Raw genomic sequence first — 27,575 nt, 5'->3', positions numbered from 1 at the left:
CCTTATGTTTCAACCGAGTTTTTCCTTTAACAAATTTTGTGTCTACCAAATTGGGTTGGTTGGGGTGTAATACTAATAATAAGTGTTGCCTTTAATTTAATCAATAAAATAAATTGACTTCATTAATTTTTTTGAACCACCTCTTAAGAAAATCTAAAAAATATGAATGGAATGATAAATCACAAGTACAAACTCATCATATTTTTTGCATTTTAGATAGGATTTATTCAGCAAAATTTAAGGGTGACGTCATCAATTTTTACTTCCCGAGCGTAAGCAAAGGAAGTATTGTAATCGAGTCCGTCGGCCGACTCTCTACTTTTACGTTTTCTCGATCTTTCATGACCCTTAGAAGACGAAGAAATAGGTCTCCCATTTCCGTCTGTCTGTCCGTCTGTCCGTCTGTCCGTCTGTCCGTCTGTCCGTCTGTTGTCACGGATTTTTATTAGACAGATAATCTCCGAAAGTACTCGACCGATTGTTGTGAAATTTTGTACTTATATTAAGAATATCATGTAGATGGTAAAACGCTAACCAAAATTTGTCGAATCATCCCCACCACTAAAGCGATGACGTCACTTCAAAATTGTACATAGTAAATGGGTTTTCAATTGTATAAAATAACATAGTCCTACACATGTAGTTTACAACTCTGAATCGACTTTTCACCCGAAACGTCCAGATTTTTGGAAAAAAAATCAAAATTATAAAACAACATTTTGAAATTTAATTTTTAATCTGCTAACCAGAATGCTTTGAAATGTTGCAGATGTTTTAAGGCTATAAAGAGCATCATAAATCTTTAGTCAAAAAATATTTGCTTATCCCCTCCAAAAACTTGATGACGTCAGCTCAAAAGTTTGTGGAATAAATCGTATCTAAAATGTACAAAATATGATGAGTCTGTACTTGTGAACTATCACTCCATTAATATTTTTTGGATTTGCATATACAGGGTGACTCAAAAAAATTAATGAATGCGTAAATATATTTTATTGATTTAAACAGGAACTACAAAACCGAATGCTCTGAAATCTTGCAGATGTTTTAAGGTCATAAAGAGCATAATAAATGTTCAGTCAAAATATATTTGCTTATCCCCTCCAAAAACTTGATGACGTCAGCTCGAAAGTTTGCCGAATAAATCATATCTAAAATGTACAAAATATGATGAGCCTGTACTTGTCATTTATCACTCCATTCATATTTTTTGGATTTGCATATACAGAGTGACTCAAAAAAATTAATGAATGCGTAAATTTATTTTATTGATTTAATCAGGAACTACAAAACCGAATGCTTTGAAATCTTGCAGATGTTTTAAGGTTATAAAGAGCATAATAAATTTTTAGTCAAAATATATTTGGTTATCTTCTACAAAAAACTGATGACGTCAGCTCAAAAGTTTTCCGAATAAATCGTATCTAAAATGTACAAAATATGATGAGTCTGTACTTGTGATTTATCATTCCATTCATATTTTTGGATTTGCATATGCAGGGTGACTCAAAAAAATTAATGAAGGCGTGAATTTATTTTATCGATTTAATCAGGAATTACAAAACCGAATGCTTTGAAATCTTGGGAATATTTTAAAATTATTATAAGCATGGTAAACTTTTGTTCAAAATGTTATTGTTCATCCCTCCTAAAAAAATTGATGACGTCACCCTTAAATTTTGCTGAATAAATCCTATCTAAAATGCAAAAAATATGATGAGTTTGTACTTGTGATTTATCATTCCATTCATATTTTTTAGATTTTCTTAAGAGGTGGTTCAAAAAAATTAATGAAGTCAATTTATTTTATTGATTAAATTAAAGGCAACACTTATTATTAGTATTACACCCCAACCAACCCAATTTGGTAGACACAAAATTTGTTAAAGGAAAAACTCGGTTGAAACATAAGGGTAGCACGCTTATTTACATCGACTTTAACATTACAGACCTGCATTTGTTTTATGCGTTCACTTAATTCCGCGAATGCGAAATAGACATGTTTATAATCAACCAATTGTGAATTTCACCGTCAAGAATTAAAATAAAACCCAATGTTTTATATAATAAGCGGAAGTCGAAGCAATAAAACCGACGGTCGTTTTGTTTACAGTTTCTGTGTTTGGCTCTCACGTATGCTGTTACGCCTGTCATCTTAAATTAACATTGTTTATACATACACGATTTTTAGTTGCCTCTGATACGTAGGTATACGTGAGTAAATTGTTTCGTTATTTTATTGATTATTACAAATCAATATTCAAACGGCCCAATTCATTTTCCCGAAAATTTGAGAATATAATAATTTTATTCTTAGTATTGCACTACATCTATCCCAACTGATATACGTGTCCTTGCAAAAATGTTGATGACGTCATCGCAATTTTTTTTTAAATTCCCACTACAAAAATGTAATGAGAAAAAAAACACAATAGGCATGCAGTCGTCAAGTTTCCGACAGCGAGGGAAGTACTGTCTAAACTCTTTAGACCAATTTTTTTAGGAGGGATGAACAATAACATTTTGAACAAAAGTTTACCATGCTTATAATAACTTTAAAATATTCCCAAGATTTCAAAGCATTCGGTTTTGTAATTCCTGATTAAATCGATAAAATAAATTCACGCCTTCATTAATTTTTTTGAGTCACCCTGCATATGCAAATCCAAAAATATGAATGGAATGATAAATCACAAGTACAGACTCATCATATTTTGTACATTTTAGATACGATTTATTCGGAAAACTTTTGAGCTGACGTCATCAGTTTTTTGTAGAAGATAACCAAATATATTTTGACTAAAAATTTATTATGCTCTTTATAACCTTAAAACATCTGCAAGATTTCAAAGCATTCGGTTTTGTAGTTCCTGATTAAATCAATAAAATAAATTTACGCATTCATTAATTTTTTTGAGTCACTCTGTATATGCAAATCCAAAAAATATGAATGGAGTGATAAATGACAAGTACAGGCTCATCATATTTTGTACATTTTAGATATGATTTATTCGGCAAACTTTCGAGCTGACGTCATCAAGTTTTTGGAGGGGATAAGCAAATATATTTTGACTGAACATTTATTATGCTCTTTATGACCTTAAAACATCTGCAAGATTTCAGAGCATTCGGTTTTGTAGTTCCTGTTTAAATCAATAAAATATATTTACGCATTCATTAATTTTTTTGAGTCACCCTGTATATGCAAATCCAAAAAATATTAATGGAGTGATAGTTCACAAGTACAGACTCATCATATTTTGTACATTTTAGATACGATTTATTCCACAAACTTTTGAGCTGACGTCATCAAGTTTTTGGAGGGGATAAGCAAATATTTTTTGACTAAAGATTTATGATGCTCTTTATAGCCTTAAAACATCTGCAACATTTCAAAGCATTCTGGTTAGCAGATTAAAAATTAAATTTCAAAATGTTGTTTTATAATTTTGATTTTTTTTCCAAAAATCTGGACGTTTCGGGTGAAAAGTCGATTCAGAGTTGTAAACTACATGTGTAGGACTATGTTATTTTATACAATTGAAAACCCATTTACTATGTACAATTTTGAAGTGACGTCATCGCTTTAGTGGTGGGGATGATTCGACAAATTTTGGTTAGCGTTTTACCATCTACATGATATTCTTAATATAAGTACAAAATTTCACAACAATCGGTCGAGTACTTTCGGAGATTATCTGTCTAATAAAAATCCGTGACAACAGACGGACAGACGGACAGACGGACAGACGGACAGACGGACAGACAGACGGAAATGGGAGACCTATTTCTTCGTCTTCTAGGGGTCATGAAAGATCGAGAAAACGTAAAAGTAGAGAGTCGGCCGACGGACTCGATTACAATACTTCCTTTGCTTACGCTCGGGAAGTAATAAAAATTGAATAATCGAAAAGTCGAAGTCGAAAAATCTAAAATTTTAAAAATTGAAAAATTAAAATATCGATATGCCGAAAAGTCGAAAAATCTGAAAACCGAGAAATCGAAAAACACAAGATTTAAAAACTTGAAGAATCAAAACACTGAGGAATGGAGAAATTGGAAAATTCCAAAACTAAAATATCAAAATTGGGAAATCGAAATGTCGAAACATCGAAAAATTGAAATATTGAAACATCCAGAAATCGATACGAAATGATATGGAAAATGAGATATCAAAATAGCCCAAAATCGAAAAGTTAAAAATAGAAAAATTTTAAAATTTGAAATATAAAAAAATGAAAAATCGAGAAATCCAAAAATCGAAAAGTTGAAAAATTTTAAATACCCCGAAAACCCGAGTTGTCAAGAAATAGAAAAATGTAAAATTTAAAAAATCAGAAAATTGAAAAAAAAACTCGAAAATTGAAACGTCTGAAAAATAAAAACAAAAAAATTAAAACAGCAAAAATTTGTGAATTCTAAAAACCGACCGAGAAATCTAAAAAAATTTAAAATTGGAAAATTGAAGAATCGAAACATTGAAAAATCGAGAAATTGGAAAATCCAGAACTGAAGTAACAAAATTGGGAAATCGAAAAATTGGAAAATTGAATATCGAGAAATCGAAGAAAGAAATATTTTTAAAATCGAAAAATTCAAAATCCGAAAATTCAAAAATCGAAAGATCGAGCAATCGAAACATCAAAAAACTGAAAATTCTAAAATTTGAAAATTGAAAAATTTAAATGTCTCGAAGAATTGAAAAATCGAGAAATTGAAACATTAAGATATCAAAAAATGAAAAATCGAATAATCGGAAAATCGAAAATTAGAAAAATTGAAAAATCTAAATACGGAAAAATCGAAAAATCCAAGATTTAAGAACTTCGAAAATTGAAGAATCAAAAAAACTGACAAATGGAGAAATTGGAAAATTCCAAAACTGAAATTACAAAATTGGGAAATCGAAAAATCGAGCAATCGAAACATCGAAAAACTGAACTTTCTAAAATTTAAAAATCGAAAAATGTAAGATTCAAAATATTTAAAAATTGAAAATTAGAACTATCGCAGAACTGAAAAATCTGGAATTTAAAAAATTGAAAAATAGAACTATCGACGAACTGGGAAATCTAGAATTTATAAAACTGAAAAATAGGGAAATTGTAACATTTGAAATATAAAAACAGCAAAAATTTGGGAAGTCTAAAAACCGTGAGAGAAATCGAAATTGAAATTTAAAAATAAAAAAATTCTAAAACTGAAACATCGAAAAATAAAAATTGAATAATCGAAAAGTCGAAGTCGAAAAATCAAAAATTAGAAAAACTCAAAAATCGAAAGTTCAAGAAATAGAAAAATCTAAAATTTTAAAAATTGAAAAATTAAAATATCGATATGCCGAAAACCGAGAAATCGAAAAACACAAGATTTAAAAACTTGCAGAATCAAAACACTGAGGAATGGAGAAATTGGAAAATTCCCAAATTGAAATAACAAAATTGGGAAATCGAAATGTCGAAACATCGAAAAATTGAAATATTGAAACATCCAGAAATCGATACGAAATGATATGGAAAATGAGATATCAAAATAGCCCAAAATCGAAAAGTTAAAAATAGAAAAATTTTAAAATTTGAAATGAAAAAAATGAAAAATTTAAAAACCGAAAAATCGAAACATCGGAAAACTGAAAAATTGAAAAATCAAAATGTTGAAAAATGTAAAATTTAAAAAATCAGAAAATTGAAAAAAACTATCGAAGATTGGAACATCTGAAAAATAAAAACAAAAAAATTAAAACAGCAAAAATTTGTGAATTCTAAAAACCGACAGAAATCGAAAAATTTTTAAAATTGAAAAGTTGAAGAATCGAAACATTGAAAAATTGAGAAATGGGAAAATTCCAAAATAGAAATGACGTAAAATTTGGGAAATCAAAAAATTAAAAAATAGAACTATCGAAAACCAAAAAGTCTAAAATTTTAAAAATGGAAAAATCAAAATACTGATCGAAAAATTTAAAAATTTAAACATCTAAAATTTAAAAACTTCGGAATTGAAGAATCGAAAAACTTCGAAATCGAGAAATTGGAAAATCCAGAACTGAAGAACAAAATTGGGAAATCGAAAAATTGGAAAAACAAAAAATCGGGAAATCGGAACATCAAAATTGAAAAATTAAAATATCGAAAAATTGAAAAATCTAAAAACGGAAAAATCGAAAAATCCAAGATTTAAAAACTTCGAAAATTGAAGAAACAAAAAAACTGACAAATGGAGAAATTGGAAAATTCCAGAACTGAAATGACAAAATCGGGAAATTGAAAACTCGAAAAACTGAAAAATCCCAAAACAGGAACATCGAAAAATTGAAAAATGAAAAATCGAAAAATTGAAAAACCTAAAACTCCAAAACCGAAAGATCGAAAAATCAAAAAACTCAATATTCTAAAATTTAAAATTGATAATGTTATCTCAAAATTTTGCCGAATAAATCCTGTCTAAAATTTTCTCATACAAGGTGACAAAAAAATTAATGAATCAGTCAATTTATTTTATTGAATAAATCAAGAAATAATCAGCAAAATTGAATACCTTGAAATCTTGCAGACGTTTTAAAGTTATTCACGCACGGTAAAGTCTTAATCAAAATATATCTGTTTATTTCCCCCAAAAATTGATGACGTCAACTCAAAATTTGCCCCGCTAACCAAGTTTTAGCCCCGCCCACCCACCCTTTTTTTAGAAGATATGTGATTTACCAAATCAACCTTATCTCAGCAGATACTAGCTCCGCCCACACACGATTTTATCTGTCTTCAAGTGAAATCCACCGTTTATTCGGACTAGATAAAATGATTCACTGAAATGGAAGTGGGGTGGGTGGGCGGGTGAATTATATATTCTTTTGTAAAATGAGAATAATAGAACGTAGGTTGTTAAAAAAAGCGTTAATCGTAAATTTTTTGTTATAACATTTATTTCTGAAGAAAAAAAATGAAAAAACGGGTGGGTGGGCGGGGCTAAATTAAACTTTTACATGAATTAGTTAATTTTCTTAGATAATTTTTGATAACATAATGCGACGAACTCAGTTTGCACCCAATAAATAAAATTTCGCATCGATTTTAACAACACCCAAGCACTCTCAAACTAATTAAATCTCCGCATTGTTTATAACAATTGCGTCACACAGATAACCACTTCCTTGGCAAAACAACTCCGAAACATGCAAAGTGTGACTCGTCATGGCCAAATTTAGGCAACCAACGTTGCAACTGAATCACACGAATCGGTTATCTCGATCACGTTTCCATGCTAAATGATACAGACAGATGTGCGTAATAATTTTATTTAATCTGTTTATGACTGTCTACGACTGCTTAATTTTAATGAGTGTTTTTCGAGACGCGATTATTGAGTTTCCATTTAATGAAGCAGTTGTTATTCAAATTGTTCGCTCGCTGCCTGGCGTTTCTTTTTTTTTTTTGGAGTTAATAGGCAACGTCTAATGTTACCGTTTTATTTTTGAGCGGTAAGTAGAAAACAACGTGCATTTGCGTCACTTGTTGACGAGATTTTGTTTATGATGTTGCGGGGCCCCGAGGTTAATTTATTTGAGTGTTTGTTGCTGTGTAGACAGGTTAAACAAACAATGTACTAATGTTTAAATTACGTTTGTGGTAATCTAAATTGAGACGGTTGAAATTTTTTGGTTGTCGAAATGTTGTGGGCGACTGCGCTGTGGTCCCATCTTGTTGAAATGAAAATTAAAATAAACAATAAAAGTGGCATGGGTTCATTTTTGACATATTCAGTAGTGTAATTAATATTCACAACTTTTGCAAAAAAATTTGGTCGAAGGTTATTGATAAAACAGGAAAAAATGATGTTTTTCGAAAAATTGAAAAAATCCAAAGATCGAACAAAAATTCCCAAAATTGAAACGTTGAAAAATCGAGAAATTAGGAAATTCCAAAACTGAAATGATGTCAAATTAGGAAAATAGAAAAATTGAAATTAGCCAAAAAAATTGGAAAATTTTAGAATCGGAAAATTGAAAAATCCCAAAACTTAAATGACGCAAAATTGGCAAATCCAAAAAGTGAAAAATCGAAAAATTCAGAAATCAAAACGGCCCAAAATCTAAAAGTTGAAAATTAAAAAAAATCTAAAATAAAGAAAATCGACTAATCGAAAAATTCAAAAACCGAGAAGTCAAAATATCGTGAAGTCAAAACATTGGAAAATTGAACAATTGAAACATCTAAAATTTTGAAATAGAAAAATTAAAATATCGATAACTCCAAAAATCCAAAATTTAAAAAATTGGAAAATTTCAAAATCGAAAACCCGAAAAGTCTAAAAATCGAAGAACCGAAAAATCGAAAAATTAAAAATTTTAAGTTAAAGAAAAAAAAATCGAGAAATTAAATAATCGAAAAACTGAAAAACCGGCAAACAAAAAATCGAAAAAACGAATTTTTAAAATTGAAAACCAAAAAATTTTAAATTTAAAAATTTGAAAAATTGCAAAATAGAAATGTCGATGAATTTAAGAATCGACATATCGACAAATGTAAAATTTTTAATATCAAAAACTCGAAAAAATAAATCCCAAAACTGAAACATAGAAAAATTGAAAACTCAAAAACGTTGAAATCGAAAAATTTAGAAACAGAAATATCAAAGAATGCAAAAAACTTAAAAAGTCTAAAAATTGAAAAATCAGAAATATGAAAAATTGTGGAAAAACGGAAGAATTGAAAAGTCGAGAAATCGAGAGATTGAAAACGTCAAAAATTGAAAAATTGAAAAACTGAAATATCGGAAAATTGAGAAACCGAGGAATCGAAAAATTGAACAATTGAAGAAAAATTGAAAAATCAAAAACCTTAAATATCGAAAAAATTTCAAATCGAAAAATTTTTAAACCGAAAAGTCGGAAAATCGAAACATCTGAAATATCTAATACATATTTAAAAATTTGAAAAATAAAAATATCAAAGAATTGAAACATCTAAAAATCCCGAAACTGAAATATATCTCAAAAAATTTAAAAATCCAAGAAAAATTGCAGATTTGCAAAATTTAAAAATCTCAAATTGAAAAATCGAGAAATCATACAATCCAAAATTTTAAAAATTGAAAAATTTCAAAATCGAAAATCCGAAAAGTCTAAAAATCGAAGAACCGAGAAATCGAAAAAATAAAAATTTTTAGTTTAAGAAAAAAAATCGATAAATTAAATAATCGAAAAATTGAAAAACCGGCAAACAAAAAATCGAAAAAACGAATTTTTAAAATTGAAAACCAAAAAATTTAAAATTTAAAAATTTAAAAAATTGCAAAATAGAAATGTCGATGAATTGAAAAATCGACATATCGACAAATGTAAAATTTTAATATCAAAAAATTAAAAACTCGAAAAAATAATAAATCCCAAAACTGAAACATGGAAAAATTGAAAAATCAAAAACGTTGAAATCGAAAAATTGAGAAACAGAAATATCAAAGAATTGAAAAAAATTTAAAAAGTCTAAAAATTGAAAAATCAGAAATCTGAAAAATTGTGGAAAAACGGAAGAATTGAAAAGTCGAGAAATCGAGAGATTGAAAACGTCAAAAATTGAAAAATCGAAAAACTGAAATATCGGAAAATTGAGAAACCGAGGAATCGAAAAATTGAACAATCGGAGAAAAATTGAAAATTCGAAAAAATTATGAATCCTAAAACTGAAACATAGGAAAATTGAAAAATCAAAAACCTTAAATATCGAAAAAATTTAAAATCGAAAAATTTTTAAACCGAGAAGTCGGAAAGTCGAAACATCTGAAATATCTAATATTTAAAAATTTGAAAAATTGAAAAATAGAAATATCAAAGAATTGAAAAATCTAAAAATCCCGAAGCTGAAATATGTATAAAAAATTGAAAAATCGAGAAATCAAAAAATCCGTAATTTTAAAAATGAAAAATTAAAATATCGAAAAACTGAAAAAATTAAGAAATCAAAACATCTAAAATTTTAAAATAGAAAAATTGAAATTAGTCAAAAAAAAATGGAAAATTTTAGAATCGGAAAATTGAAAAATCGCAAAACTGAAATGACGCAAAATTCGGAAATCCAAAATGTGAAAAATCGAAAAATTGGAAATTCGAAAACCCGAAAAGTCTAAAAATCGAAGAATCGAGAAATCGAAAAATTCAGAAATCAAAACGGCCCAAAATCTAAAAGTTGAAAATTAAAAAAATCGAAAATAAAGAAAATCGACTAATCGAAAAATTCAAAAACCGAGATGTCAAAACATCGTGAAATCAAAACATTGGAAAATTGAACAATTGAAACATCTAAAATTTGAAAAAAGAAAAATTAAAATATCGATAAATCGAAAAATCCAAAATTTAAAAATTGGAAAATTTCAAAATCGAAAACCCGAAAAGTCTAAAAATCGAAGAACCGAGAAATCCAAAATTAAAAATTTTAATCTTTTTTTAATTAAAAAGTTAACGAAAAAAAAAATCGAGAAATTAAATAATCGAAAAATTGAAAAACCGGCAAACAAAAAATCGAAAAAACGAATTTTTAAAATTGATAACCAAAAAATTTTAAATTTAAAAATTTGAAAAATTGCAAAATAGAAATGTCGATGAATTGAAAAATCGACATATCGACAAATGTAAAATCTTAATATCGAAAAATTGAAAAATCAAAAACGTTGAAATCGAAAAATTGAGAAACAGAAATATCAAAGAATTAAAAAAAAACTTTAAAAATCTAAAAATTGAAAAATGAAAAATCTGAAAAATTGTGGAAAAATGGATGGATTGAAAAGTCGAGAAATCGAGAGATTGAAAACGTGAAAAATTGAGAAATGAGAAAACAAGGAAATTGATTAATCGAAAATTTAGAAATGTCAAAAATTGAAAAATCGAAAAACTGAAATATCGGAAAATTGAGAAACCGAGGAATCGAAAAATTAAACAATCCAAGAAAAATTGAAAATTCGAAAAAATTATTAATCCCAAAACTGAAACATAGAAAGATTGAAAAATCAAAAACCTTAAATATCGAAAAAATTTAAAATCGAAAAATTTTTAAACCGAGATGTCGAAAAATCGAAACATCTGAAATATCTAATATTTAAAAATTTGAAAAATTGAAAAATAGAAATATCAAAGAATTGAAAAATCTAAAAATCCCGAAGCTGAAATATGTATAAAAAATTGAAAAATCGAGAAATCAAAAAATCTATAATTTTAAAAATGAAAAATTAAAATATCGAAAAACTGAAAAAATAAAGAAATCAAAATATCTGAAATTTTAAAATAGACAAATTGAAATTAGTCAAAAAAATGGAAAATTTTAGAATCGGAAAATTGAAAAATCGCAAAACTGAAATGACGCAAAATTCGGAAATCCAAAATGTGAAAAATCGAAAAATTCTGATATCAAAATGGTCCAAAATCTAAAAGTTGAAAATTAAAAAAATCTAAAATAAAGAAAATCGACTAATCGAAAAATTCAAAAACCGAGAAGTCAAAATATCGTGAAATCAAAACATTGGAAAATTGAACAATTGAAACATCTAAAATTTTAAAATAGAAAAATTAAAATATCGATAACTCGAAAAGTCTAAAAATCGAAGAACCGAGAAATCGAAAAATTGAAAAACCGGCAAACAAAAATTGAAAAAACCAATTTTTAAAATTGAAAACCAAAAAATTTAAAATTTAAAAATTTAAAAAATTGCAAAATAGAAATGTCGATGAATTGAAAAATCGACATATCGACAAATGTAAAATTTTAATATCAAAAAATTAAAAACTCGAAAAAATAATAAATCCCAAAACTGAAACATAGAAAAATTGAAAAACCAAAAACGTTGAAATCGAAAAATTTAGAAACAGAAATATCAAAGAATTCAAAAAAACTTAAAAAGTCTAAAAATTGAAAAATCAGAAATCTGAAAAACTGTGGAAAAACGGAAGAATTGAAAAGTCGAGAAATCGAGAGATTGAAAACGACAAAAATTGAAAAATCTAAAAACTGAAATATCGGAAAATTGAGAAACCGAGGAATCGAAAAATTGAACAATCGAAGAAAAATTGAAAATTCGAAAAAATTATGAATCCTAAAACTGAAACATAGGAAAATTGAATAATCAGAAACCTTAAATATCGAAAAAATTTAAAATCGAAAAATTTTTAAACCGAAAAGTCCGAAAATCGAAACATCTGAAATATCTAATACATATTTAAAAATTTGAAAAATAAAAATATCAAAGAATTAAAAATCTAAAAATCCCGAAACTGAATTTATATCAAAAAATTTAAAAATCCAAGAAAAATTGCAGACTTGCAAAATTTAAAAATCTCAAAGTGAAAAATCGAGAAATCAAAAAATCCAAAATTTTAAATTTGAAAAACCGGCAAACAAAAAATTGAAAAAACGAATTTAAAAAATTGCAAAATGGAATATCGATGAATTGAAAAATCGACATATCGACAAATGTAAAATTTTAATATCAAAAAATTAAAAACTCGAAAAAATAATAAATCCCAAAACTGAAACATAGAATAATTGAAAACTCAAAAACGTTGAAATCGAAAAATTTAGAAACAGAAATATGAAAGAATTCAAAAAAACTTACAAAACCTAAAAATTGAAAAATCAAAAATCTGAAAAATTGTGGAAAAACGGAAGAATTGAAAAATCGAGAAATCGAGAGATTGAAAACGTGAAAAATTGAGAAATGAGGAAACAAGAAAATTGATTAATCCAAAATTTAGAAACGTCAAAAATTGAAGAATCGAAAAACTGAAATATCGGAACAATCGAAGAAAAATTGACAATTTGAAAAAAATATAAATCCCAAAACTGAAACAGCAAAATTGAAAAATCAAAAACCTTTAATATCGAAAAAATTTTAAAAATAGAAATATCAAAGAATTGAAAAATCTAAAAATCCCGAAACTGAAATATGTATCAAAAAATTTTAAAGTCCAAGAAAAACTGCAGACTTGCAAAATTTAAAAATCTCAAATTGAAAAATCGAGAAATCAAAAAATCCAAAATTTTAAAAATTGAAAAGTTAAAATATCGAAAAATTGAAAAATCGAAAAACTTATAAATCACAAAACTAAAATGTCAAAAAATAGAAAAATCGAAGAAAAATTGAAAAATCGAGTCACCGAAAAAATTAAATATAAAAATTCCCGAAACTGAAATATCAAAAAATTAAAAAATCCAAGAAAAATTGAAAAATCGAAAAATGGGAAAATAAAAAATTAATTAATCGAAAAACTGAAATATCGGAAAATTGAGAAATCGAGTAATCGAGAATTTGAAGAATCGATAAATTGAAAAATCCCAACACTGAAATATCGAAAAATTGAAAATTGAGAAATTCAGAAATTGAAAAATCAAAAAATTTAATAAAAACTGAAAAATCCCAACATTGAAATATCGAAAAATTGAGAAATGGAAAAATTGAAAAATCGGAAACCTTAAATATCGAAAAAATTTAAAATCGAAAATTTTAAAACTCGGAAGTCGGAAAATCGAAACATCTGAAATATCTAATATTTAAAAATTTAAAAAATAGAAATATCAAAGAATTGAAAAATCTAAAAATCCCGAAACTGAAATATGTATCAAAAAATTTTAAATTTCCAAGAAAAATTGCAGACTTGCAAAATTTAAAAATCTCAAATTGAAAAATCTAGTCACCGAAAAAACTAAAATTTAAAAATCCCGAAACTGAAATATCAAAAAATTAAAAAATCCAAGAAAAATTGAAAAATCGAAAAATGGGAAAATAAAAAAAATAATTAATCGAAAAACTGAAATATCGGAAAATTGAGAAATCGAGTAATCGAGAATTTGAAGAATCGATAAATTGAAAAATCCCAACACTGAAATATCGAAAAATTGAAAATTGAGAAATTCAAAAATTGAAAAATCGAAAAATTTAATAAAGACTGAAAAATCCCAAAATTGAAATATCGAAAAATTGAGAAATGGAAAAATTGAAAAATCGAAAACGTAAATAATTTGACTGGAAAATCCCAAAATTGAAATACATATCGAAAAACTGAGAAATGGAAAAATTTTAAAATCTAAAATTCATAAATCACAAAACTGAAATATCAAAAAATTGAAAAATCGAAGAAAAATTGATAAATCGAAAAATTGAAATATCGGAATATTGATAAATTAAGATTTTGAGAAATAAAACAAATTGAAAAATCTAAATGTCGAACAGTCGAAACATCGAAAATTGAAAACTCCCCAAAATTGAAGTGTTGAAAAATCGAAAATTTCAAAAATTTTAAAACATGAAATGCCCGAGATGCCAAAGAAAACGAAACATCCAAAACTTGAGAAATTCAAAATTTAAAAAACTGGGACATTGAAAAATGACGTTTTTACGTCCCTAGTTTTTTGCGCAATTTGAAAATAGAACTATCGACGAACCGCAAAATCTAAAAATTAAACTAAAAAATATAGAAACTGAAACATAAAAAATTGAGAAATTAGAAAACCCCAAAACTGAAATGACGCAAAATTGGAAAATCGAAACATTGAAAAATTGGAAACTCGAAATCGCAAAGTTAAAAATTGATAAAAAATCGAAAAACAAATTTTTAAATTGAAACACCGAAAAATTGAAAACTGAGAAGAATCACAATGTCGAAAAATTTATAAATCACAAAATTGAAAAAATGAAATATTGAGAAATTGAATAATCGAAAAATCGAAACCTCAAAATCGAAGAATTGAATAACTAAACAATTTTAAATTTTTTCTCTAAAAATCTGGATGTCTAGAAAACAAATTCAATGCGAATCCATAAACCACAAGTCCAGGACCGTATTCCTTTTTATCATTATTTAAATAACATTAGTGTGGCTTTTAATGCAAGGAGCACGCCTGTATTTAATACAATATTTTATAACACGACGCATGCTTCCCAAAGGGCAACGACCGCGCGCTTCACCCGAGTGCAATATTTTCGATCTTTTAGTAGTTTACCATCGTCCAACGTGCAAGAACTAGTTGCATCGCAACGATGATTTGCCTCGCATTTCGTACTTTGACAAATTTAGTTTTTTCAAATTTATCTATATTGCATTCTCCATTGAGCATCGATTTTTGAAGTTCAAAGCGATATTCTGAATTTTTAAATTAGTTTTGCTTGTAAGTTATTCTGCTTCGTTGAGACAAGGTAAGGTTGGTGTGGTGTATTTGTGAAAATATATGTTTAAAAATTCAGAATATTATTGAGATGAAGTTGGCCAAGTATTATTGCGGTTGCCATCAACGGAGAATGTTTCATTGGTTTATAGTAATTTAAAATCTCATAATGAATAATTGTTGCAGTTTGTACTTCTCTCTACATAACGTTAGCTTTGTTCCATATGTTTATTTACATTTTTATATTAATATCTAATTACTACAGATACATGAGAGATGCTTAGGTAAATGGTCACATTTTTTGTTACTGCTGAATGTTGTTGCATTGATTAAATACATATAGATAGACCCATGCTATTGTTTGGAGCGAACAGGCCAACGGCCGGCGAACAAGAGATGGCGCACCAACAGTCGGCCGTAGGTAACACAAATCACACCAACAATACATTTAATAAATCTACCACTCGATAGAGGGCGACGAAAAAAATGTGTAAAATCTCATAGTCAGCATTTAGATAATTTACAACGTTGCCAGATGAGTTTAACACAACTTTGCCGTTATTTCTATTCGATTAGATTTTATTTCGTTTAAAAGTTTCTGGTAAATAAATGGAATTATTATAATGAATAAACAATACAAACAAATTATTACTTGTTATTTTAAATACTTGTTAGTGTTGATGAAAACATAAATAGTTATTAAAGTTATTCTAAATAGCTCAAATTTTCCAGTACGAGAGGGATGTTTCAGGACGAGTAGGTAGCCAAGTCTTTAATTTCGAAACGAGTACTGCGAAGAGTTACCGGACGTATGTTGTTATGTATTTTATTTCATACTGTCAACATATTTTTTTATTCGATAAAATAATTATTATTTTGAGAAAAAATCCAAATCGAGTCACTTTTTCTGACATCGTCAGCAACCGGTGTTTGGTAAATGTTTTAATTTGTTTATTCGTGCAAATCATACCGTTTTAAAGATTTGGTAAATTTTCTTGGAAGAGTTTGTTTCTTCAATGAAAATTTATGGTTTTTAACTCTTCTGCCGCTTGAAAGTCCAGCCTTGTGAAAATAGATTCTTTGATAACCTGTTTCGTAATGATTGTAAATACGAACAAAAGCATATTTGCATATTCTAAACAATTGGCCATATCAATACCAAACTTGTACAGATATGTTTTTTAATGTTTCTGTTTTCAATGAAATAAATTTTATTTGCAAAATACTTAATGTCTAACGACATATTACGCATACTACCCCATTTCCTATATTTCCAATCTGTGCATTTTTCGCTTCATTCGTAGGAGCCAGGTAAGAAATATCAGTGAGACCGGCGGTCTTTGAATTGCTCGTAAATAAAGAGATTTAGTGAAGTTTCCTAGAACAGTCTGTCTCTTCAATGAAAATTTTAGTTTGTTAACGTAATTACCTAATTAGGTGGGTAGAATTTTAAACCGGATCGACAATTTTACTATGAAATATAGGTACAATACGCTATATTCTTTTCTCGCTGCAAGACAGAACAAATAAAAGAATAGTTTCTAAAGCTGTTCCATTTTCCACTGTTTGTTTTCTTTGAGATACGAGTAGTTCTTGTGCCGAAGTGAAACACCAAAAAGTCTAAAGTTCGGAAATCAGAGTGAATTTTAAAACACATAAAAACGACTTCTTTATTTATTTAAATATCGTCCTGCGACGTGGAATGGAGTTTCTTAATGTACAAAAGTATGTTAGATAATAACCGAAAAATTTTCTTGGTTAAAACTAAAGGAAACACAATTATTACTTGGAATAAAAATAACGAATATCGAGAACTTGTGCTATGTATTAAAAATATTTAATTTAAATAAGTAAATTATGTTAATAAACCATAAAACCACAAAAATCTTTTTTTAACACAAATTATATTTCAATAAATTTTCAGTAGCGAGTTATCGATATACTTAATTGTATTTACATCATAAAATGTGAAAGAAAATGTCTTATTACTTCCCGAGCGTAAGCAAAGGAAGTATTGTAATCGAGTCCGTCGGCCGACTCTCTACTTTTACGTTTTCTCGATCTTTCATGACCCCTAGAAGACGAAGAAATAGGTCTCCCATTTCCGTCTGTCTGTCCGTCCGTCTGTCCGTCTGCCGTCCCGGATTTTTATTAGACAGATAATCTCCGAAAGTACTGGACCGATTGTTGCGAAATTTTGTACTTATATTAAGAATATCATGTAGATGGTAAAACGCTAACCAAAATTTGTCTAATCATCCCCACCACTAATGCGATGACGTCACTTCAAAATTGTACATAGTAAATGGGTTTTCAATTGTATAAAATAACATAGTCCTACACATGTAGTTTACAACTCTAAATCGACTTTTCACCCGAAACGTCCAGATTTTTGGAAAAAAAATCAAAATTATAAAACAACATTTTGAAATTTAATTTTTAATCTGCTAACCAGAATGCTTTGAAATGTTGCAGATGTTTTAAGGCTATAAAGAGCATCATAAATCTTTAGTCAAAAAATATTTGCTTATCCCCTCCAAAAACTTGATGACGTCAGCTCAAAAGTTTGTGGAATAAATCATATCTGAAATGTACAAAATATGATGAGTCTGTACTTGTGATCTATCACTCCATTCATATTTTTTGGATTTGCATATACAGGGTGACTCAAAAAAATTAATGAAGGCGTAAATTAATTTTATTGATTTAATCAGGAACTACAAAACCGAATGCTTTGAAATCTTGCAGATGTTTTAAGGTTATAAAGAGCATAATAAATTTTTAGTCAAAATATATTTGCTTATCCCCTCCAAAAAATTGATGACGTCAGCTCGAAAGTTTGCCGAATAAATCATATCTAAAATGTACAAAATATGATGAGTCTGTACTTGTGATCTGTCACTCCATTCATATTTTTTGGATTTGCATATACAGGGTGACTCAAAAAAATTAATGAATGCGTAAATATATTTTATTGATTTAATCAGGAACTACAAAACGGAATGCTCTGACATCTTGCAGATGTTTTAAGGTTATAAAGAGCATAATAAATGTTTAGTCAAAATATATTTGCTTATCCCCTCCAAAAACTTGATGACGTCAGCTCGAAAATTTGCCGAATAAATCATATCTAAAATGTACAAAATATGATCAGTCTGTACTTGTGATCTATCACTCCATTCATATTTTTTGGATTTGCATATACAGGGTGATTCAAGAAAGTAAATTAAAGCGTAAATTTATTTTACTGATTTACTCAGGAACTACAAAACCGAATGCTTCGAAATTTTGAAGATATTTTAAAATTATCATAAGCATGGTAAATTTTTGATCAAAACGTATTTGGTCGTCCCCCCTAAAAAATTTATGACGTCACCACAAAATTTTGGTGAATAAATCCTATCTAAAATGTACAAAATATGGTGAGTCTCTTCTTGTGATTTATCATTCCATTCAAATTTTTTCGATTTGCATATACAGGGTGACTCAAAAAAATTAATGAATGCGTAAATTTATTTTATTGATTTAATCAGGAGCTACAAAACCGAATGCTTTGAAATCTTGCAGATGTTTTAAGGTTATAAAGAGCATAATAAATTTTTAGTCAAAATATATTTGGTTATCTTCTACAAAAAACTGATGACGTCAGCTCAAAAGTTTGCCGAATAAATCGTATCTAAAATGTACAAAATATGATGAGTCTGTACTTGTGATTTATCATTCCATTCATATTTTTGGATTTGCATATGCAGGGTGACTCAAAAAAATTAATGAAGGCGTGAATTTATTTTATCGATTTAATCAGGAATTACAAAACCGAATGCTTTGAAATCTTGGGAATATTTTAAAGTTATTATAAGCATGGTAAACTTTTGTTCAAAATGTATTTGTTCATCCCTCCTAAAAAAATTGATGACGTCAGCCTTAAATTTTGCTGAATAAATCCTATCTAAAATGCAAAAAATATGATGAGTTTGTACTTGTGATTTATCATTCCATTCATATTTTTTAGATTTTCTTAAGAGGTGGTTCAAAAAAATTAATGAAGTCAATTTATTTTATTGATTAAATTAAAGGCAACACTTATTATTAGTATTACACCCCAACCAACCCAATTTGGTAGACACAAAATTTGTTAAAGGAAAAACTCGGTTGAAACATAAGGGTAGCACGCTTATTTACATCGACTTTAACATTACAGACCTGCATTTGTTTTATGCGCTCACTTGGTTCCGCGAATGTGAAATAGACATGTTTATAATCAAGCAATTGTGAATTTCACCGTCAAGAATTAAAATAAAACCCAATGTTTTATATAATAAGCGGAAGTCGAAGCAATAAAACCGATGGTCGTTTTGTTTACAGTTTCTCTGTTTGACTCTCACGTATGCTGTTACGCTTGTCATCTTAAATTAAGAATGTTTATACATACACGATTTTCAGTTGCCTCTGATACGTATACGTGAGTAAATTGTTTCTTTATTTTATTGATTATTACAAATCAATATTCAAAACGACCCAATTCATTTTCCCGAAAATTTGAGAATATAATAATTTTATTCTTAGTATTACACTACACTATCCCAACTGATATACGTGTCCTTGCAAAATAGGCATGTAGTCGTCAAGTTTCCGACAGCGAGGGAAGTACTGTCTAAACTCTTTAGACCAATTTTTTAAGATATATATGAGTGCATATGTTTTGTCTTTAGTATATATCTGTCCGTCTCTAGTCTAATAAATTTTCTAAAAAAATATAGTAAGTTTTGAGAGAACGCATTTAAAAGCATTTTCCTTTGTATTATTAGTAACAAAAGCGAGCACACAAAAGCGTAGAAAAAATTTCCAATGTGTTAATTACATTTATTTTACTTCATACTGTGTCAAATTTCTCGTTTTACTGGATTCGAAGGAGTCCGGTAAAATTGAGCTAAAAAGAACAAGTCCTGTAAAATGTTACTATGTGTTTAAACACCATTTTTGATGCTGATTTGCACGAATAAACAAATTAAAACATTTACCAAACACCGGTTGCTGACGATGTCAGAAAAAGTGACTCGATTTGAACATTTTCTCAGCTGTAAAATTTGAGCTATTTAGAATAACTTTAATAACTATTTATGTTTTCATCAACACTAACAAGTATTTAAAATAACAAGTAATAATTTGTTTGTATTGTTTATTCATTGTAATAATTCCATTTATTTACCAGAAACTTTTAAACGAAATAAAATCTAATCGAATAGAAATAACGGCAAAGTTGTGTTAAACTCATCTGGCAACGTTGTAAATTATCTAAATGCTGACTATGAGATTTTTACACATTTTTTTCGTCGCCCTCTATCGAGTGGTAGATTTATTAAATGTATTGTTGGTGTGATTTGTGTTACCTATGCGCGTGATTGGTGTCCAAGCTTTTCGCCGGCCGTTGGCCTGTTCGCTCCAAACAATAGCATGGGTCTATCTATATGTATTTAATCAATGGTTGTTGTATTTGCTTGTTTAGAAGTCGCAGCATGTCATTGTTCCTCCACTTCCCCGCGTGTCAGAGGTCCTTTTGCCTTGGTTAAAAACCGCCGCCTTTTCCAGGTTCGCATGACCGACGCCTACTTCCGAGCTCTCCTCGCGAGATCTCCGGACACCAACGTCGGCATCTTCCACCCCGTTCGCGTGAACCAATCAATCCCCCAGTGCGAAGACCAGCCCGTGCGCGCCCTCGCCCACCATGACCGATCCAACTCGGCTCCTAATGTCTGCTTGAACAACGTCAAGGGCACAGGGGACGACGGCTCCAAGCCGCTCCCTCTCCCCCCGCGGCCCAGCATCGAACACGACTCTGTCACCCAGAACCACTTCAACAGCACCCAGAACTCACCCACCGACCCGCTGCACCCCCGGCGGCCGCGCGCGCGCTCCGCCGACGAAAGCAAACCCATCCTGGGCCCCCGCGAGAGCATCGAAGACTGGGAGATCTCGGCCGAGGAGATCCTCGTGGGGCCCCGGGTGGGCTCCGGCTCCTTCGGGACGGTGTACAAGGCGCACTGGCACGGGCCCGTGGCCGTCAAGACCCTGAACGTGAAGATCCCGTCGCTGGCGCAGCTGCAAGCCTTCAAGAACGAAGTGGCGGTGCTGCGGAAGACGCGCCACGTCAACATTTTGCTCTTCATGGGGTGCGTGAGCAAGCCCCAGCTGGCCATCGTGACGCAGTGGTGCGAAGGCTCCAGCCTGTACAAGCACCTCCACGTGCACGAGACGAAGTTCGCGCTGATCACGCTGATCGAGATCGCGCGCCAGACGGCACAGGGAATGGACTACCTCCACGCGAAGAACATCATCCACAGGGACCTCAAGTCCAACAACATCTTCCTCCACGAGAACCTCACGGTGAAGATCGGGGACTTCGGGCTGGCGGCGGCGAAGACGCGTTTCGCGGATTCGTGTCAGCGCCAGCCCACGGGCTCGATCTTGTGGATGGCGCCCGAGGTCATCCGGATGGAGCTTCAGAACCCGTACAGCTTCCAGTCGGACGTGTACGCCTTCGGGATCGTCATGTTCGAGATGCTGTCGATGCAGCTCCCGTACGCCCACATCAACAACAAGGACCAGATCCTGTTCATGGTGGGTCGGGGCTATCTGAAGGCCGACCTGACCAAGCTGCGCTCCGACGCGCCCAAGGCTCTGCGGAGGCTGATCGAAGACTGCATCAAGTTCACGAGGGACGACAGGCCCTTGTTCACCCAGATCCACGCCTCGCTGGTCTCGCTGCTGAAGAACCAGCCGAAGATCAGCAGGTCGGCGTCCGAGCCCAATTTCAACACGGGACAGTCGGACGATTTTCTGTTCACTTGCGCTAGCCCCAAAACCCCGGTTAATTTTGGTCCCTCTGCGTTCTTTTATTCGGGGTCGACGGGAGTGGCCGTTTGACTTGCTGGAGATGTTTCGGAACGTTCGGTTTTTGTTGGGTCTGGCGAAATTTCGTGATTCTGATTGTGATTGCGTTTGCGTAGAGTTAGGACTTTAGTAGAATTCTTCAGATGTTTTAAGTTATTGCAAGTATTTAAACTATGCAGATGTTGTTTTCGTATTAAAGAAAGTCTTTAAAATGTTTCTACTGATCTTATGTGTTAGTTCTACAATAACATCTTTTATTATTGTGACGATGCATGGGTCGTAAATATATTGTATCGTCGTCTGGGTTTCTTTATTTATACCTTAACCCTGAAATTTTTTTCATAAATGTCGCAAAATTATTAAATTTGTCTAATCATCCCCACCAATAATGTGATGACGTCACTTCAAATTTATGCATAGTAAATGGGTTTTAAATTGTATACAGTAACATAGTCCTACACATGTAGTTTATGACTCCGTGTTGAGTTTTTATCCGAAACGTCCAGATTTTTGGAAAAAAAATCAAAATTATAAAATATTTTGCAATTTAATTTTGAATTTGCAAAATCGAATACTTTGAAATCTTGCAGATGTTTTAAAATCATGATAAACATGATACATTTTTAATTAAAATATATTTGCTTATCCCCTCTAAAAAATGTATGACGTCACCTCAAAATTTTGCAGAATAAATCCTATCTTAAATGTATAAAATATGATGAGTTTAATACTTGTGATTTATCACTGAATTATTATTTTTTAGATTTGGTTATACAGGCTGTCTCAAAAAAGTTAATGACTGATTCAATTTATTTTATTGAAGAAATCAAGAATAGCAAAACTGAATACTTTGAAATATTGTAGTTGTTTTGAAGTTTTTGTAAGCAACAATATTTGATTAATCAAATATGCGCAAAATCAAAAGTCGGAAAGACTGAAATTCACTAATGCAAAAAACAGAAAATCGAAAAATACAAATCGTAAAAATCGAAAATCTAAAAATGGCTAATCAAAAAATCGAAAATTCAATGAAATCAAATACCTAGGTCGATCGAAAAGTGGAAATTCACAAACCTCAAAAATCGAAAAATCGAGAATTGAAAAACGGGAAAACCAAAAAACCGAAAAGTCAAAAATTTGTGATATTGAAAATTAAAAAAATCAAAAACAAAAATTAAAAAAATCGGAAATTAAAATAATCAAAATATATAAAGTAAAAAAAATTGCAAAGCCTAAAAACTGAAACGAACAGAAAAATCGAAAAAGTGGAAAATTAAAAATCTGAATAAAGAAACTTGGAAATTCTGAAAATTGGAAAAACGAAAACCAAAAAATCGGAAAGTAACAAAATTGAAGTCTAACAGTTGAGAATGGAAAAATTGAAAAACCGAAAATTCTAAAAATCGACAATGGACAAATTGAAAATCGCAAAATTTAAATTGAAAAACTGAACATAGAAAAATCGATGAATTGAAAAATCGAAAATTCGACTACTCAAATTTTCTAAAAATCGAAAAATCATAAAACTGAAAAATCCAAAATTCTAATCATCGAAAGTCTGAAAACTGAAAATCGAAAATTCTGAAAAGCGGAAAATAGAATATCGAAAAATTTAAAAGAAAGAAAATTGAAGTCTAAAAACCGAAGAATGAAAAAATTAAAAATCAAAAATTCGAAAAATCAAATCCGAAAAATTCAAAGATTTAAAAAGAAAATCGAAAAATCAAAAATCTGAAAATTGAAACTCGAAAATTTGGAAAATCGAAAAGTAAAAAAATTGAAGTCTAAAAGCTGAAAAGTGGAGAACTGAACAATCGAAAATTCGAAAATCAAATATCGAAAACTCGAAAAGCCGAAAAATCGAAAATTTGATAAATCAGATATGCGAAAAACAGAAAATCTGAAAATACAAAGCTGGAAAATCAAAAATCTAAAAATGGAAAAACCGAAAATCGAAAATTCAATGAATCTAATACGTAGGTCGATCGAAAAACTGGAAATTCACAAATCTGAAAAATCGAAAATTTGCAAGATTGAAAAACCGAGAATTGAAAAATCAAAAAACCGAAAAATGGAAAAATCAAAAATCGAAAAATAGGAAAATCGAAAATTCGAAAATTCATAACATTGAAAACTCTAAAAGTCGACAATTCAAAAATCAAAAAACTGGAAAGTAAAATAATCGAAAAATCGAAAAGTAAACAAATTGCAAAGCCTAAAAACTGACGAACAGAAAAATCGAAAAATCGTAAAATCAAAAAGTGGAAAATCGAAAACTGGAAATTGATAAAAATCGAAGATTGGAAAATCGAAAAATCGAAAATCGGAATATCGATAATCGACAAATTAAACAACCGAAAAATCGAAAAATTAAAAAATCGGAAATCGAAAAATGAAAAAAAAAACGAAAATTCAAAAATTGAATAATCCGAAACTAAAATAATAGAAAAGTGGAAAAGTAAAAATTGCAAAGTCTCAAAACTGACGAACAGAACAATCGAAAAATAAAAAAAAATCGAAAAATATCAAAACATGGAAAATCGGAAAATGGAAAAACCGAAAAAGCGAAAAGTAAAAAAATTGCAAGGCCTAAAAATTGAAAAATCAAAAAATCGAAAAATGAAAAAAAAAACGAAAATTCAAAAATCGAATAATCCGAAACTAAAATAATAGAAAAGTGGAAAAGTAAAAATTGCAAAGTCTCAAAACTGATGTACAGAACAATCGAAAAATAAAAAAAAATCGAAAAATATCTAAACATGGAAAATCGAAAAATCGGAAAGAAACAAAATCTAGTCTAACAGTTGAGAATGGAAAAATTGAAAAACCGAAAATTCTAAAAATCGACAATGGACAAATTGAAAATCGCAAAATTTAAATTGAAAAATTGAACATAGAAAAATCGATGAATTGAAAAATCGAAAATTCGACTACTCAAATTTTCTAAAAATCGAAAAATCACAAAACTGAAAAATCCAAAATTCTAATCATCGAAAGTCTGAAAACTGAAAATCGAAAATTCTGAAAAGCGGAAAATAGAATATCGAAAAATTTAAAAGAAAGAAAATTCAAGTCTAAAAACCGAAGAATGGAAAAATTAAAAATCAAAAATTCGAAAAATCAAAACCGAAAAATTCAAAGATTTAAAAAGAAAATCGAAAAATCAAAAATCTGAAAATTGAAACTCGAAAATTTGGAAAATCGAAAAGTAAAAAAATTTAAGTCTAAAAGCTGAAAAATGGAAAACTGAACAATCGAAAATTCGAAAATCAAATATCGAAAACTCGAAAAGCCGAAACATCGAAAATTTGATAAATCAGATATGCGAAAAACAAAATCTGAAAATACAAAACTGGAAAATCAAAAATCTAAAAATGGAAAAATCGAAAATTCAATGAATCTAATACGTAGGTCGATCGAAAAACTGGAAATTCACAAATCTGAAAAATCGAAAATTTGCAAGATTGAAAAACCGAGAATTGAAAAATCAAAAAACCGAAAAATGGAAAAATCAAAAATCGAAAAATAGGAAAACCGAAAATTCGAAAATTCATAATATTGAAAACTCTAAAAGTCGACAATTCAAAAATCAAAAAACTGGAAAAAAATAATCGAAAAATCGCGAAAAGTAAACAAATTGCAAAGCCTAAAAACTGACGAACAGAAAAATCGAAAAATCGTAAAATCAAAAAGTGGAAAATCGAAAACTGGAAATTGAAAAATCGAAGATTGGAAAATCGAAAATCGGAAGATCGAGAATCGACAACTTAAAAAAACGAAAAATCGAATAATCCGAAACTAAAATAATAAAAAAGTGGAAAAGTAAAAATTGCAAAGTCTCAAAACTGACGAACAGAACAATCGAAAAATAAAAAAAAATCGAAAAATATCTAAACATGGAAAATCGAAAAATGGAAAAACCGAAAAATCGAAAACTCGAAAATTCGATGAAACAAATACTCGAAAAAGCGAAAAGTAAAAAATTAGGCCTAAAAATTGAAAAATCAAAAAATCGAAAAAATGAAAATCGAAAAAACGACGATCGAAAAAAAAATAAAAAAATCGAAAAGTGGAAAATCGGAAAGTAACAAAATTGAAATCTAAAAGCTGCAAATTGCAGAACCATAAAAACTGAAACAAACAGAAAAATCGAAAAACCACAAAAGCGGAAAAACGAAAATCGAAAAATCGCAAATCGAAAAATCGTAAAATCAGAAATTGGAAAATCGAATAATCGAAAGTTGAAAAATCGAAGGTCGAAAAGTAAAACAACCGAAAAATCGAAAAATTTTATGATTAATGGAAAATCGAAAAATCGAGAATAGAATAATTAAAAAACCGGAAAATTGAAAAATCGGAAATCGAAGAATTAAAAACGTAAAATCAAGAATTCAAAAATCAAAAAAATCGGAAAGTAAAATATAATCGAAAAAATTGCAAAGTCTAAAAACTAACGAACAGAAAAATCAAAAAATCTAAAAATGGAAAGACGAAAAATCGACGATTGTAAGAATGGCAAATTAAAAAATCGAGAAACGAAAAAACTGAAAACTCGAAAAATCAAAATACCGCAAATTTGAAAAATCAGAAAATTAGAAAGTAATAAAATCGAAAAGTTGATAGAAAAATGGAAACTGAAAAATCTAATTCGATGAAACTGTTGATCGAAAAAACGAAAAATCGAAAAACGAAGTGACCTTTTTTTGAGACAGGCTGTATAAGTAAATCTAAAAAATATTACTGCAATAATAAATCACAGGTATAGACTCATCATATCAAATTTTACGATGACGTCATGCATTTCTTGCCGAAGATAAGCAAATACATTTTGATCCTGGCTTTGAAAGTATTCTTCGACTTTCGTTCCATTTCAAAATTTACTCTTTGTATATTTCAGTGGTCACAACGAGTTCACTAACTACGCTGAAGTATGCAAAGATTAAATTTGTCACCGAAAAGATGTCGGAAGTAATAAATTATCCTATCGGTCGAAGAACGTTCGGTCCGGTGTTACACCTCGACCCAAGAGAGACCGCAGTAAAGGATAACAAATGGAACGGATAAAATAAAGCGTCAAATATGATTGATAAACTTTAAACCAAAATTAAGAAGTTTATAAACTGAACATTTTTTTTTGCTTTTTGAAATGTAGTACACTTCAAAAAATGTCCGTGACTTATTTTAATGTGAATTTTATAACTATGGTCGGCACAATTAGACCTAATATTAGTGTGATTTTGAGCATATTCTCGATGTTATTAGAGCAGGACAGGTTTTTTTTTCTAACTAATTGACAAGATTTCAAAGTATTCAGTTTTGCAATTCTTGATTTCTTCAATAAAATAAATTGACTCAGTCATTATTTTTTTTGAGTCACTCTGTATGTATAAACAAATCCAAAAAATATTAATGGAATGGTAAATCACAAGTACAGACTCATCATATTCTGAACATTTTAGATACGGTATTTATAAAATTAAAACTAATTCAGAGTAAGTATTTATAAAATTAAAACTAATTCAGGGTAAGAATTTGGTCAAC

General features: G+C 29.5%; 1 protein-coding gene across 1 annotated transcript in view; it reads left to right on the top strand.

Moving 5' to 3' along the window:
- Positions 1 to 22,335, top strand: part of LOC135125001 (raf homolog serine/threonine-protein kinase Raf-like) — a 30,993-nt gene extending 8,658 nt beyond the window's left edge. The window contains exon 2 of the mRNA XM_064050259.1: positions 20,733 to 22,335. Within this exon, the coding sequence (XP_063906329.1) occupies positions 20,733 to 22,067 (1,335 nt within the window). The 3' untranslated portion in view covers positions 22,068 to 22,335. The remainder of the gene's footprint in view (positions 1 to 20,732) is intronic.
- Positions 22,336 to 27,575: the final 5,240 nt, after the last annotated feature.

This window comes from Zophobas morio, unplaced genomic scaffold (assembly GCF_036711695.1).
Source record: "Zophobas morio isolate AGI-343-1 ecotype UQ-CSIRO unplaced genomic scaffold, CSIRO_AGI_Zmor_V1 ptg000008l, whole genome shotgun sequence".
NCBI lineage: Eukaryota > Metazoa > Arthropoda > Insecta > Coleoptera > Tenebrionidae > Zophobas > Zophobas morio.
This window is presented reverse-complemented; position numbering and strand designations above follow the sequence as displayed.